The sequence below is a fragment of the Fonsecaea pedrosoi genome, assembly GCF_000835455.1.
Source record: "Fonsecaea pedrosoi CBS 271.37 unplaced genomic scaffold supercont1.2, whole genome shotgun sequence".
NCBI classification, from domain to species: Eukaryota; Fungi; Ascomycota; class Eurotiomycetes; order Chaetothyriales; family Herpotrichiellaceae; genus Fonsecaea; species Fonsecaea pedrosoi.
The window spans coordinates 1883231-1895724 of NW_013550614.1; the positions used below are offsets into that span (position 1 = coordinate 1883231).

Here is a 12494-nt window from a genome sequence, read left to right on the forward strand (position 1 = left end):
GGGTATGTTATTTGGATGAGATTGAAGTTTTATGCATGTGCAATGACGTCCAGCACCAGATTCAGACGTAGGTGTTCGAACGACCTTGGTGTGTAGACTGCGAGAGGAACCAATGCGCTCAGTAAAGCGACCTAGCGATATGGGCGAGAATCAATGTGAAGCACAGACGAAAAGGACAACTCTGAATGAGAGGCAAGAAGACCGTATTCATAGCAGAATGCCCGCCGAGGATCTTTTGAATCAAGTCATGCATCCCATCGCGAGCTGGGAGAACAGAAAAAAGCAGAGCGAAGCCAGGCGAGCCTGTCACAGCGGGCGAAATTGCGCAGGGGCCGTGAGGCGATGGACATGAATTGGCCTCTGAGAAGCACCAGCTAAGCCTTGATCGGGAAACTTGATGCTGGTTATCGGCAGGGTGGAGTTTTTCTCCAGAGCCCAGCGGGGCCCATGACGAGGAGTGGCAGGTTCATACGGGTATAGTATCGCATGGAGAGATTTTGATGAGAGCGCTGAATGGCTGGCGAAGGGTGAGGAAGAGATAAGACCAGGTCGGAGAGGGGCACCAGAGGGGGCAAGAGACCGCTACTGGGCACGAGAGGAGGGGGGCAACTTGTGGAGGAACGGGCCACCGACCTACGCCTAGGTACTTGGCGAGTAACACAGGGTCCAACAGTGGACGTCTCCGTGGGTAGCTAAAGCCTAAAGAGACTCTTGGTAGGCGAGCCTAAACCTGCTGTTGACCACTAGAGACAATTATCGCCAATGTATGGGGCAGATTGTCACTAAAGGCAGTAAAGGTATCAGCACCATCATCAGCACCATCAGCAACTGCAACAATCCCAAACACCTCAAAAAGTGCCCCTTGTAAGGAATGCCACGCGACAATCTCGTTGACTAACTATCTATTGGCCTTGTAAGCCGATAGCTCAACACACCTCTTCACTTCTCTCGCCTCCTCTGCCTCGATCCAGAATCCATCCCAACCTGCATCTATGACATGATATTGTCTATCAGCACCTCTCTTCTTATCAGCTCCTCGTTGACTCGTTATGCTTACCCGATATCATCAACACGCCTGGTGATGGCCGCACTTCCACCATCTCCTTCTCCGCGAGAAACTCTCTTGGAACAAGCAGCACCGTACCTTAGTCATCCTTTGCCTTAGGCCCGTTGCGCCGTCAGCCCATCTATCTCTTCAAGAGGTGGGAGGGATTTATGAGCAGGTGCAGGTGCAGGGCCAGACAACTACCTAGGTAGATGCCCGACTCACCGAACAAAGTACCTCTATGAGATCTTTCTCCGCAGCTCTCAATTTTGCCTCACGATAAGCTGTCACGCTGTCTCCGCCCTATCCGATATTTCTAATGACCGAGTACCTGAATTTCGCTTCTTCGCTTGTACCATGCCCCGCGGCCACGTCGGTCGGCTCCTAGAAATCAGGGCTGTAGCATCAGTGGAAGCTATCCGTGATATTTCATGGGTATGCCGCATCGCCCTACCCAATTCGGAATTCGAGTGTTGACCTACAAGTACGTTCATCTCCAGGTTTCGCCAACCTCCCGCCTTTTTGAGCAGCTACAACCATTGGTTTGTCCCTTGTATGTTGTTTCTGTATATATCATTCTCCCTATCACTATAGCGTGTGACAGGGATATCTTTCTATCATGTATCTCCTTCGTGCTCCCTGTAATTTGCTTCTGGCAACGGACATCAACGGTCTCCCCCTCGCCTCCAATTTCTTTAGACAGCCACCTGTTTGACGATCCCCTCCCCCAGCGCCACGACACCAGATATCTCTCTGCATACCCGTCTTGCCTCCTCTGGCATCGTCTTCCAAAGCACCTCACGAACTTCGTTGCCCACCTGCTCCACAGCATCCATTGCCCAAAGCACATCGAGATGTTCATATTCCTCAATCACCTTGCTGTGGATCACCTGCACGAATGGTTCGCGCCCACGCGCGAATCGCCGTAAAAGTCTCCGACCATCAACCAGATCGTCACTTCCAGCAACCCAGAGCGCCAGGGGAGGCACATGTTCGTCATACCACGCGGTTCTGCCTCGATCCTCTCCATCGGACGCAGCAGGCTCAGAGCTTTCGTCTCCGTCATCCTCCTCTTCTGTTTGTCCCTCTTCCCGCGTGGCTAGAATGCACTTTTGCGTCGCAAAGCATTCTCGACCCAACCACCACCTCATGCTCTCCGCACTCACATAGACGGGCGAGAATTGAAAGAGCCGGTTCCGAAGACCTCGATCCCATCGCTTGTCTGTCCAATCAAACAGGAACGAGAAAACCCGGTAGCCTAGAGCACCATAGATCTTGCCAGGAAGTGTACGGTGCATGGTCATCATCAGGGGGATGAAGCTGTGAATGCCAAAAAACACCCTGAACATCGACGGCGAGATAACCCGCATGAACTTGAAATACATCTTGCCAATCAAGGGGCCTGCATAAACCGCAGGGGCGAGAGCGCAGAAGACACTGATTTTGTCACCCAGATCTGGTCGCTGCTCTTTTGCCAAAGCCACGAATGCTTCTGTAGTGCCTTGACTGTGACACACTAGCCCCAGCTTCTCAAATCCTGTTTCTTCCAGAACTCGGGATATGAATGCAGGAAGGTCCATCACCCCCATCTGTCGGATATTCCATGCCCACATCCGTGGATCGTGATACTGTAGCAGGCTATGCTTAGGGTTGAATCCGCAACGATTGTTTCCTAACCATACATCGTACCCAGACTTACAGAGAAAAAAGGCCAAACTGTCGTCGTCATTTGCACAATAAGCACCTGCGCTCTGTAGAAGCCCATGAACGAGTAGGACGGGGTATCTTCTGTTGCCGTCGCAGTACTGCGTCTGAAAGTGTTGTTGGACATTCTCTTTGGAACTTGTGAAAACAGTAGGCTCGTCTGGTTGTCGCTCCGCAATTGGACGAGGTGTGTACTCTGCAGGGTTGTAGATATGCCATAATGATAAAACAAACCCGTCTTCTGTCTGTACTTTGAATTCTTCGGCGTCTAGACCGACTCGACGCGCATAATACCTGATGTCGCAAACTAGTTTGTCAGGTCCCCCTTCGAGCGGCATCAACGACTCCTGTGACGAAGCAGCCGGCTTTATTGCACCATTCTGAGCAGTTGCATCCTGTTTCGCCGTGCGCCTCTCCCATTCCTTATCTTTTTTCTTGCGTATAAGCGAACGTCGTTTCTCCTCGTTATAGAATGGCCTGCTCTTGTAAGGATCTCGAAAGGTAAGCCGTGACCAGGCATAGTTCACAAAGTGAGGTATTGACGTAAACAACGCCCCGAGAACAATGACGGTAAGAAAGGCTGTGGAGAGTACAGCTGATGTCGTTCGAAGTACTGCGCATTGGAGGTTTCGTAGGAGTGACGGAGGGCCATAAAGGGGCAAAGGAGGAAATAGCGGGTGTGTATGAAGGACAGGGATTGCTTCGTCTAGTCGGCTGGATTCACTCTCCTGGTCATCTTTCATCAACTCGTTCCGGTCAACCTTCCCAGGCCCAGCCCTCTGCCTGTCAAATCGGCTCAACCCGCGCGGTCGTCCTGGCCGGTACGCTCGGCCCTCACAACGGTTTTTCAACAAGTTGATCTTGTGTGCTTCTTGGACGGGGACGGCTGGTAGTCTGTTGCCATCTACAGTCTCGATGACCGGGTCCAGGGGGGTAATGAACTTTGCTTCAACGGCATGACCAGGCTTGTCGGCATCGTCACTTGTCTGTGACGAGGGTTCAAGGGAAAGCTTTTGAGCTTGTAGCTCGTACTCGACGGCTGCATGGGCGCGACTCCGTAGCTGGGTCTGTGACATCTGGGATCTCTAAATTCATGAAATGATCGCTCGCTGTGGGTATGTGGATTGTTGATGTCATCGAGATCCAGCAATAGATCCAACTAAAGATGTGCAGGTGCTTGCTAACAATAGAACTGCCTCGAGATTTCAAAGCTGCAATGGCAAACTAGGTGAACGAGAGAACGGGGACAAGGTGAAAGGAATGGACTCTTGTATAGGCGAAGTTTGTCTCATAAACAGTACAAAGGCACATGTTGCTGCGGACAATGACAGACCTGGATTTTTTTTCCCAGGGCAATTTTGCGCTGCACTCATCATTGGCTCGATTTTGCCTTCCGTCGTCGAGGCGCCTGCTGACCGTGGAGAAACTCGAGTCAAGATCGCGAGTGGGTGGCAGGGAAATGAAGGAGTCGATGAATCAGATCATCGATGTCATTGCTTGCCCATGAAGGCATCGACATCATAGCCTCATGCTGGGTCGAACCAACCGGGAAACCTTGACATTGTGATGTTGTCATATCTGGCCAGCGAGCGGACCGTTGCCGAGCCACTCGCAATGATGGTGGCCCAGTTCTCACAGACGAGAATCCAATGGAATGAGTGAATATCAAACCGGTCTATCAGTGGAGCAAAGCCAGGATAAGGTTGGCAAATCTGTACCAGAACCAAGATGAGGAGAACGGTTGCTTTGAATTCTCATACTTCACCCTAGAAAATTCTGCGGGTCAAAAAGGCCACGGCCGCACTTCCTCCGGATTCCTTGGCATTGTTTCCGCTGCGGAACCATGTCTCTACCACACCGTGAGCGGGCAGTTGTGAGTGGTCGTATTCTTGAGTCGCGACGAACGCAAATTGAATTCCAGGGCGCAGCATTAAACGACATTGCTGGCGCACCGACATTATTAGCCACCCACCATGCTGTTCTTCAGGTACTCTATCCTAACCCTCAATGCGCTCGCTCATGACTTGCACTGACTGGACAAACAGCTTCTTCAAAACCCTGACCCAGCAGACCGTCACGGTCGAACTGAAAAACGATATTTCCATCCGTGGCACGTTAAAGTCCGTCGATCAATACCTAAACATCAAACTCGACGATATCACAGTGCTGGATGAATTGAAATACCCTCATCTGTCTTCCGTGAAGAACATCTTTATAAGAGGCTCGGTGGTAAGATATGTTCACTTGCCACCTGATAAGGTCGACAGGGGCCTGTTGGAGGATGCTTGTCGCAGAGAAGCAATGAGTCAGAAGGGAAAAGGGACATAAAAAAATGGCGACAAGGCAAAATGAGCTGCGAATAACATTACCATGGGCACTAAATGGAACCAAAATGGCTTGTGAAAGCATGTCCTATCGACACCGCGTCGCGAAACATGGCAGAGCTAGATGGCTCGCAGCAACGGTGGCGGTGTAGAGATGGGGTTTATTGCTCTGATTGAGATGCGTGAAGGTACCATCTCATGGTCTGCAGCATGCTGAGAACATTCTCCCGGATGTGGCAAACGACCTTCGAAGAAAACGACAGGTCATCGCCCCGAGGGAGTCACTTGCCGGTTCCAGTGCACCATTCAGATGTGGCCAGGGAAAATTATTGATTTACAAATGATTCTATTGGACGAGATCAATGCTGGAGCATGGGTATGGGTGTTTGGCTGGTCGCCGACTTCTTCCAAACCACTGAGTTGGACTTGATAGCTCCCCTCTTATGCATGGATGCTCGTACGAGATACAATGACAACAGCCTTGCCCTCCTACGCACCATCTCAAGTCCGCAAGAACGGCTATCAGGGTCTGCGTGACAACTCATGACACTCATCTGTGCATCGACATGGTATCATGGATCGCACGACTATACTCCATAGCTCAGCTTCCCATCCCCACTTCCCCATCCCTCAGCCCCTGCCTGAACTGTAAACAATCCATTTTTCCTCTTTTCAGCCTCCCACTTTTCGATCCATCCCTTCATTTTCTCTCTAGACCTCGCACTTCCCACATTAACCGTCGGAACAATGCGGTTGATCCTGAGAGCGCAGCAAAACATGGTCAGCTCCCGGAAGGAACTATGCTCAGAGTAAGGCACTCCAAAGCAGTTCGACTCCCTTGTGCTTCCACGTTGAGGAGCCAGGTCGCGCATAGTATATCGTGTTTTCCACCCATCGGAATGCAGCACGGTACTGACGGCCGGGTTCTCAGTGAAGCGTGATGTTGGGGGCCGGTAAGACCAGCCCGTTGGTCGGAAACCAACCACGCGAGCAAAATGACCTTTGTAAGTCATCATATAGTCGTGAAGTGTTTCGGCTCGGATCTCCATCAATGTCTGCATGTGAACCTGTGCCTCAAGTGGGTTCTTCGTTAGTCTGGCATTGAGTTCGGGATCTTCGAGGCACAGACAGATGCGCATCTTTGAGGGCGGAGCATAGATCTTGGAGTTCAGAGCTTTGGCGATTCCTAGGCAGATTCGCTCCTTGCCGATCGAATAGGTGCCGATGACAACTAACAGACGTCCTCGTAATTTCGGTTTCCTCTCTGCCTCCTCATCATCCGGCCTCACGATGGTGGCCTCACCCTGTTCAAGGAACTTCTTCATCGCACTACCGGCGCGGTTGGCTTTAACTTTCTCCCAATCGTCACTGTCGTCCACAATCTCCTTGGACAGACTGACACACATCTGAGCACAGGCATCAATGACATCATGTTGGCTTGGAAATGCGTACTTAGGAGTCAAATAGGTCGTGTCCAGGTAGCAGGTGTCGATAACTTGTTGCTTGGTTAGGCCGGTGACGCTGTCGATAACATCAGGACGCAGGAGAGGATGAGCAACATGTGCTGGACACGCCCGAAAGTCCCCACAATGAAGGATACGGGTTGGCTTTGGAGATCCATCTTTGTTCTTACCCGTGATTTTTTCAAACAGGTAGAGCGACGACCCAGGGCAGTGGTTGGCAGGAATCATGGTGACGAAGACCCCCTTTGTATTCGGCACCTCGATCTTCTTCTCGAATTCTAGTGGAACTATCCATTTGGGATCGACTTTCAGCTGCTGAACCATTAGATTGCAGGTAACTTTGCTGGCGTAAATGGGCCCGTGGCACCATGAAGAGGTGAGGCCAATATAATGATCACTGTGGAAATGACTGAGAAAGTAGGCGTTTTGATTCTCAACTTTGCCATACCGAAAGGCGTCGACACAGATGTAAAAGCCAGGCATGATCTTGTAGAAGGGGCAGGTACGTTGATAGGCTGGTTTCCCACGAGATCGAGCTTCATGGGCAGCAGCCTCAGCCCAAGCAGCGTCTTCTGCATGGCCAAACATGAGCCTAGCAAAGGCAGAACCTCCCTTCCCATTTTTCGAAGCAGCAAAAGGGTTGGATTGGGCAGGACGAGCAACTGCCGCACGCTGGAACCGCTTTGGCACATCAGCCGCTTCACCAACGTCGGTGGACATGCGAGTTTCGTTTGCAGATCGAGAATCGTGTGCTTCTGAAAGTGGTTCAGCATTACCATCGAGACAGGCATTAACATGTGCCGATGCCTGGTTTTCGGAGAGTCCTCTCAAGTTCCCAGTACACATTGGGCAGACTGAAATGCCACCAGCTTCCTCGGCATCAACTTGAACGTCATCGTCGACAACGCTTCGTGGCGTTCTGACGCTCTCAGTCTCTGACTTCGAGTCCTCGTTGTCAAAGTCCATCCCCATCTCCCGTTGCTCCTCCATCCACTTGCGTTCCATGTATTCTTCCCCTCCTTCGAAGAATTCATCATTCTCAAATTCATCATCTCCAAAATCTCCAGGCTCGAAAACACTTGTTTCTTCACGTGTCAAGTGTGGGACATCTCTCCTAGGGATTGCCGAATCTTCATACCTATCTTGGTCGGTGGCACTGGTTTTCCTGGAGACAGGATCCGAGTCAAACAGGTGGGAGACATTTCTTGTGGTCCTGGGTCCTATATCGACGTCAATGGTGCTCCCAGACTCCAAGTTGCTAGTGTCTCGTACTTGCTCCGTGGTATCGGCGACATTGGCAGCACTATTGATGGCCGCAGTCCAGGCAATATCTTCCTCGTCACTTGAGTCATCCAGGAATCCACCTCTGTACTTCTTGGGTGGCTTCACTGGCTCTGCATTCCCACTGTGTAAGTTCTGCTCCATCCTGGCTTCACCAGCACCACTCTCAAGTCCAGGTGAGGGGGTGCGAACAAGGTCCTCGAAGTTCTCCTCATCATCATCATGAATTCGCCTCTTCTTGATGGACCCGCCATTTTCGTGAAATCGGGCGTCGTTCTCCTCTAATCCCTGCGCTTCAATAGTAGACTGCACATCCTTGAAGAACAAGGGAGGAGGAGCACTCGTAGCCGCGCCGGTGATATCATTCTTGTCTGACTTTGCGAAGAAGTTGAGTATGGTCTGATTCTGACCAGACCCGTTTCTCTTCGCCACAGAAGTCTTTGAGGAGGGTTGACGACCGGATGTGGAAGCCTTGGACATGGGGGATCTCTTTTTTTTGGAGGCTTGATCTGCAACCTCTTGAGCGTACTGGGCGGGTAATGAGAAGTAGGGACTCCTTTTTGGGCCCGCAAGGGGAGGGGTTGGAGGCCGGCCAAGGTAGGGAAGGACTCGCTCGTCTATCGGGAGAGATGCATTCTCTCGAGGGTTGCGAAACATCTTTGTAGGATCAAATGCGCCACCGGAGTAACGGAAAACATCTTTGATGATACAACGATGAAAGTTTGAAGAAGAGGATGGCGGCGACTCGTCACCAAGCTGTGAATTTACCACGATGTGTGAAGTCGGACGTTGATTAAATCTTCACAAGTACAACTCATGACGCGCTCCAAACCCATCCCCACCCTTTCTCTTCGACCCTCCTACAACGACCAATTCATGAAAATGGTGCTTTCCTTTCAAACAACGAATCCTATCTGAATTAGATCCTAGAATCGCTTTACATGAAAATACCAATCATGGCAAGACTGGCGATGTCGTGAAACCTCACCTAACCATCTTGTATTCTGCAATCGAAAGGATACGCGAACTCACGTGCGCAACCACCACTGCTCGCCAAATAGCTTCCCCAACGCGAAAAGCGCCCGGTGACGCGGGCATGACTGGCACCAGTCGATAATCGCATAAACGCATAAACGATGTCATCGCTCTTCCTCTTGCTTCTTTGATTCTCTCTCCCACAACCACCGCAATCTTGTCACCACAAACACCTCACCACCGGTGGAGCGGCTTGCGGTGAGCCAGTCCAGGGCGCATGTCGAAGGAGATCGAGCGTCTTAAGGACGAGGTAAGTCCATCCAACCTATCCGTATGTTTAGAAGCTTCTCTTTCATTTGATTAGATGTGCTTATCTTCTCTCCTCTGTACCAGGGCACGAGACAGCAAGTCGTTATAGCCGGTGGTGTCGCAGGCCTCGTGTCCAGATTCGTCATCGCTCCATTAGACGTGGTCAAAATTCGACTTCAGCTTCAGCCACACTCACTCTCTGATCCGCTATCTTGCGATGGTATCAAAGGCCCAATCTACAAGGGTGTGTTTTCGACTTTGCGCGCAATCGTGAGAGATGAGGGTATCCGCGCGCTGTGGAAGGGCAATATTCCCGCCGAGCTCATGTATATCACATATGGCGGCGTCCAGTTTACGGCCTATCGCTCCATTACCCAAGCTCAGGCTATGCTTCCGACACGTCCGCCGCCATCGATTGAATCGTTCATCAGCGGAGCAGGAGCTGGCGCCGCCGCAACTTCCATTACTTATCCATTGGATCTTCTCCGGACACGGTTCGCTGCGCAGGGTCCGCAAAAGATCTATACAGGACTCGCCAATTCTGTTCAAGACATTATCCGCCGCGAGGGACCTAGCGGTTTCTTCCGCGGCCTCAGTGCTGCGCTAGGCCAGATAGTCCCTTATATGGGCCTCTTCTTCATGAGCTACGAGTTCCTACATCAGTACATTGGAGGCAAGACCTTACCATTCGGCTCCGGCGATGCCACTGCTGGTGTATTTGCCAGTATCTTTGCGAAGACCGCTGTCTTCCCTCTGGACCTGGTCAGGAAGCGACTGCAGGTGCAGGGCCCGACGAGGAGCAGGTATATTCATACGAACATTCCCGAATATACGGGCGTTATTCGTGCACTCACCACAATTTGGGCTAAGGAAGGCTATCGAGGTTGGTATCGAGGACTGACTGTCAGCTTGATCAAGGCAAGTCCTTTCTTCTCTCTCACAGGGTCTGCCGTCAGTGGCTGATTGTGAAATGTAGGCCGCGCCAGCATCAGCCGTCACAATGTGGACTTATGAGCGCGTCATGCATTCCCTCGTTCACTCGAATCGAAACGATGAGATGTGGGAAACTTATACCGGCTACGATGATGATTACGATGACTAAAGTTTTGCAGGACATGAGGGTGTTTCATCCCATTAAAGCATGGAGTTGGAGGTTGCAAATTCCTTCTGAATGCGTTGGATTGCACAACGTGGCGTTCTCCGCTTCGACTATTCAGGAGCTTCGACAGCATGAAAGAGCCTGTAACTCAAGCAGATACTTGAAGCAGGTATATCTGAAGGAACGCTACAGGCTTGGGAAGAGGACAACGTCACATTGTCAGCAGTGTCTACCTTTAGCCTCCAACATGCCAGATTGAAGCCGGAGGTCCAAACAGGGGGGCTTACATATCTCCAAACCACGAACAAGCCAGAGTGAGTCTGAGAGGCGCGATCTCTACAGCGCTGTGGCATGGCAGAGGCCCCGGCTGACTCCTGATAGATACATACGATCATCATCACCACCATCACCATTACCATCAATCACTTACAGCCAGTCACTTCGACATGCCCTCGAATCCGTCGATTGCTATGTCCGAGCTCTGTATCTGGAATGTTTAGTTGGCAAAAGCCGACATCTCCTCCTTTTTGGGAGGTTCTGGACGAGGTAGGACCACACGACCATGAAACGGACGATTGCACGTGTGATCTAGGCAGTAGGACGGAAACAGGAGGACACAGCTTGCATGGAATCCCACCAGGGGATTGGGCGAGTTCGCATGTATTCATTGCAGGGTATCTTATCTCGCTGTATAATAGCCGTTTTTCGCAAGAGCATCAGGAAATCTTATATGATTTTGTCTGTCCATGGGGCGCGGCTAAGAGCTCGATGCCCATCGCCATCGGTTGTCCCGTAAATGTGTACAAGTCTGTCATCTCCCAAAATTGAAATTTGCCCCGGCGTATTTCCACAGCGCTCTGAGGAAGGCCTGATACTCAACCCTCGTGCTGCCGCTGCCAGAAACATCACCCCCAGAGTCGCCCACGCAGAAGATCTCGCTTAGCCGGATCTGCCACGGTGGGTATCCGTCCAGCTTCACAACTGGGCCAAACACGATGACAAGGTCTGGTTCGCCAGCTTCAACCTCTTTCCCAGCAGGTCGCTCGGCGCCCGCGAGCTTCGAGTTCGGGATCGCGGTCGTCGCGCTGATTTCGGTGTTGATGAGATTGGAGGTTATGTCCTTGGGGCGCAACTTTTGAGCTTGGGCCATCTCGGCTAGGGTCCTGGTCAAGTCGACCAGTGTGTCTCGTCCGTCCGTGGCGGACAGCAGGAGAAGGTCCAGATGGGGTGGCGGCGTGTCGGCGCCCGAGTCTTCAATTCCATCGGGAACTGATTGTGCTGTGAGTAGCGGTGAGGGCGTCCGCGACAGGTTCATGGAGGGATGGTTGGGAGCAAACACTCTCAGAGTCGGCGCCGCTGGGGGGGCACCGAAGTAAGACGAAAGTCTCTGCTTCACCAGCTCTTGTAAAGACACCATGTACGTCTTCAATATCCCCGACTTTTCGTAGACACTCAGTAGGGGGATTCCAGCAGCTGCGGACCAAGCACAGAGCTCTGCAACCTCATCCATTAATGCTTCTAGTCCACCATCTTCCTCTGACTTGAACTTCAATATCACACTAAGGTGCTCAGGTATGCGGTCGAGGTTCTTGACATCTTTCTGTATATATTCTGGGGTGCGGTGGTGATGGTGCCTGATGCCGAGTAAACGGTAAACGGTGGCATGGTAGATCTGGCGCAGGCGAATGTATATGCCAAAGATGAGTTGTATGAGGAAGAAGATCAAAAAATGTAGCTTCGACTTCAGGAAAGGCCGCACTCTTCTCCTGTGCCCTCTTGTTCTCGAGCGTTGGGAGGTACTGAGCGGTTGTGAATCTTTCTGCGAAGATTCTGAGGGTGGTGTAGGAAGATATCGTTGTAAGAGCTTCTCACGTTCTGCCGCAGAGAGGGCTCGACCGCCTGAAGCCACATCTCTGCGGTAGATCTTGGTGTCGGCCTCACTGAATGGAGCCATGGTTAGGTTCGAAGTGACCGGGATTTCAGTGCGAAGTCATTTGCGTCAAGTGCACCGTGACAATCACATTTCAGGATATGGAGAGTAAAATGAGGCGGCCGGTCTTGAGATATTTGGGTGTCTGTCGTCCTTTGGATTTCAATGGAGCGATTCGAAGTCAGTAGCAGGTTTCGCACAATAGTTGCCTACAAGCGAGTGCATGGACAAGCAGGAATTCTTGAACCCGCCAATCAGAAATGGGAGTCCCAGATACACGATGACGACGCCGCATTTACGTGTGTGCGTGTTGAAGGACCCTTCTGCCTAACCTACTGTACGAACCTGTTGTACGAGGCACCAG

General features: G+C 51.5%; 5 protein-coding genes across 5 annotated transcripts; 2 read left to right on the forward strand and 3 right to left on the reverse strand.

The window, feature by feature from the left end:
- Nucleotides 1–1740: 1740 nt before the first annotated feature.
- On the reverse strand, nt 1741–3825 carry Z517_02636 (uncharacterized protein; the record flags this gene model as incomplete). Its single annotated transcript, XM_013431745.1, has 1 exon — nt 1741–3825. The coding sequence occupies one exon, from the start codon at nt 3823–3825 to the stop codon at nt 1741–1743; it is 2085 nt and encodes a 694-aa protein (XP_013287199.1).
- Nucleotides 3826–4768: 943 nt separating this feature from the next.
- Nucleotides 4769–5077, forward strand: Z517_02637 (U6 snRNA-associated Sm-like protein LSm2; the record flags this gene model as incomplete). Its single annotated transcript, XM_013431746.1, has 1 exon — nt 4769–5077. One exon carries the CDS (start codon nt 4769–4771, stop codon nt 5075–5077), a length of 309 nt encoding a protein of 102 aa, XP_013287200.1.
- A 583-nt stretch (nt 5078–5660) lies between these two features.
- Nucleotides 5661–8297, reverse strand: Z517_02638 (uncharacterized protein; the record flags this gene model as incomplete). Its single annotated transcript, XM_013431747.1, has 1 exon — nt 5661–8297. One exon carries the CDS (start codon nt 8295–8297, stop codon nt 5661–5663), a length of 2637 nt encoding a protein of 878 aa, XP_013287201.1.
- A 772-nt stretch (nt 8298–9069) lies between these two features.
- Z517_02639 (uncharacterized protein) lies at nt 9070–10203 on the forward strand (the record flags this gene model as incomplete). Its single annotated transcript, XM_013431748.1, has 3 exons — nt 9070–9102; nt 9186–10052; nt 10078–10203. The coding sequence occupies 3 exons, from the start codon at nt 9070–9072 to the stop codon at nt 10201–10203; spliced, it is 1026 nt and encodes a 341-aa protein (XP_013287202.1).
- Nucleotides 10204–11011: 808 nt separating this feature from the next.
- Nucleotides 11012–12154, reverse strand: Z517_02640 (uncharacterized protein; the record flags this gene model as incomplete). Its single annotated transcript, XM_013431749.1, has 1 exon — nt 11012–12154. One exon carries the CDS (start codon nt 12152–12154, stop codon nt 11012–11014), a length of 1143 nt encoding a protein of 380 aa, XP_013287203.1.
- Between the last annotated feature and the right edge of the window lie 340 nt (nt 12155–12494).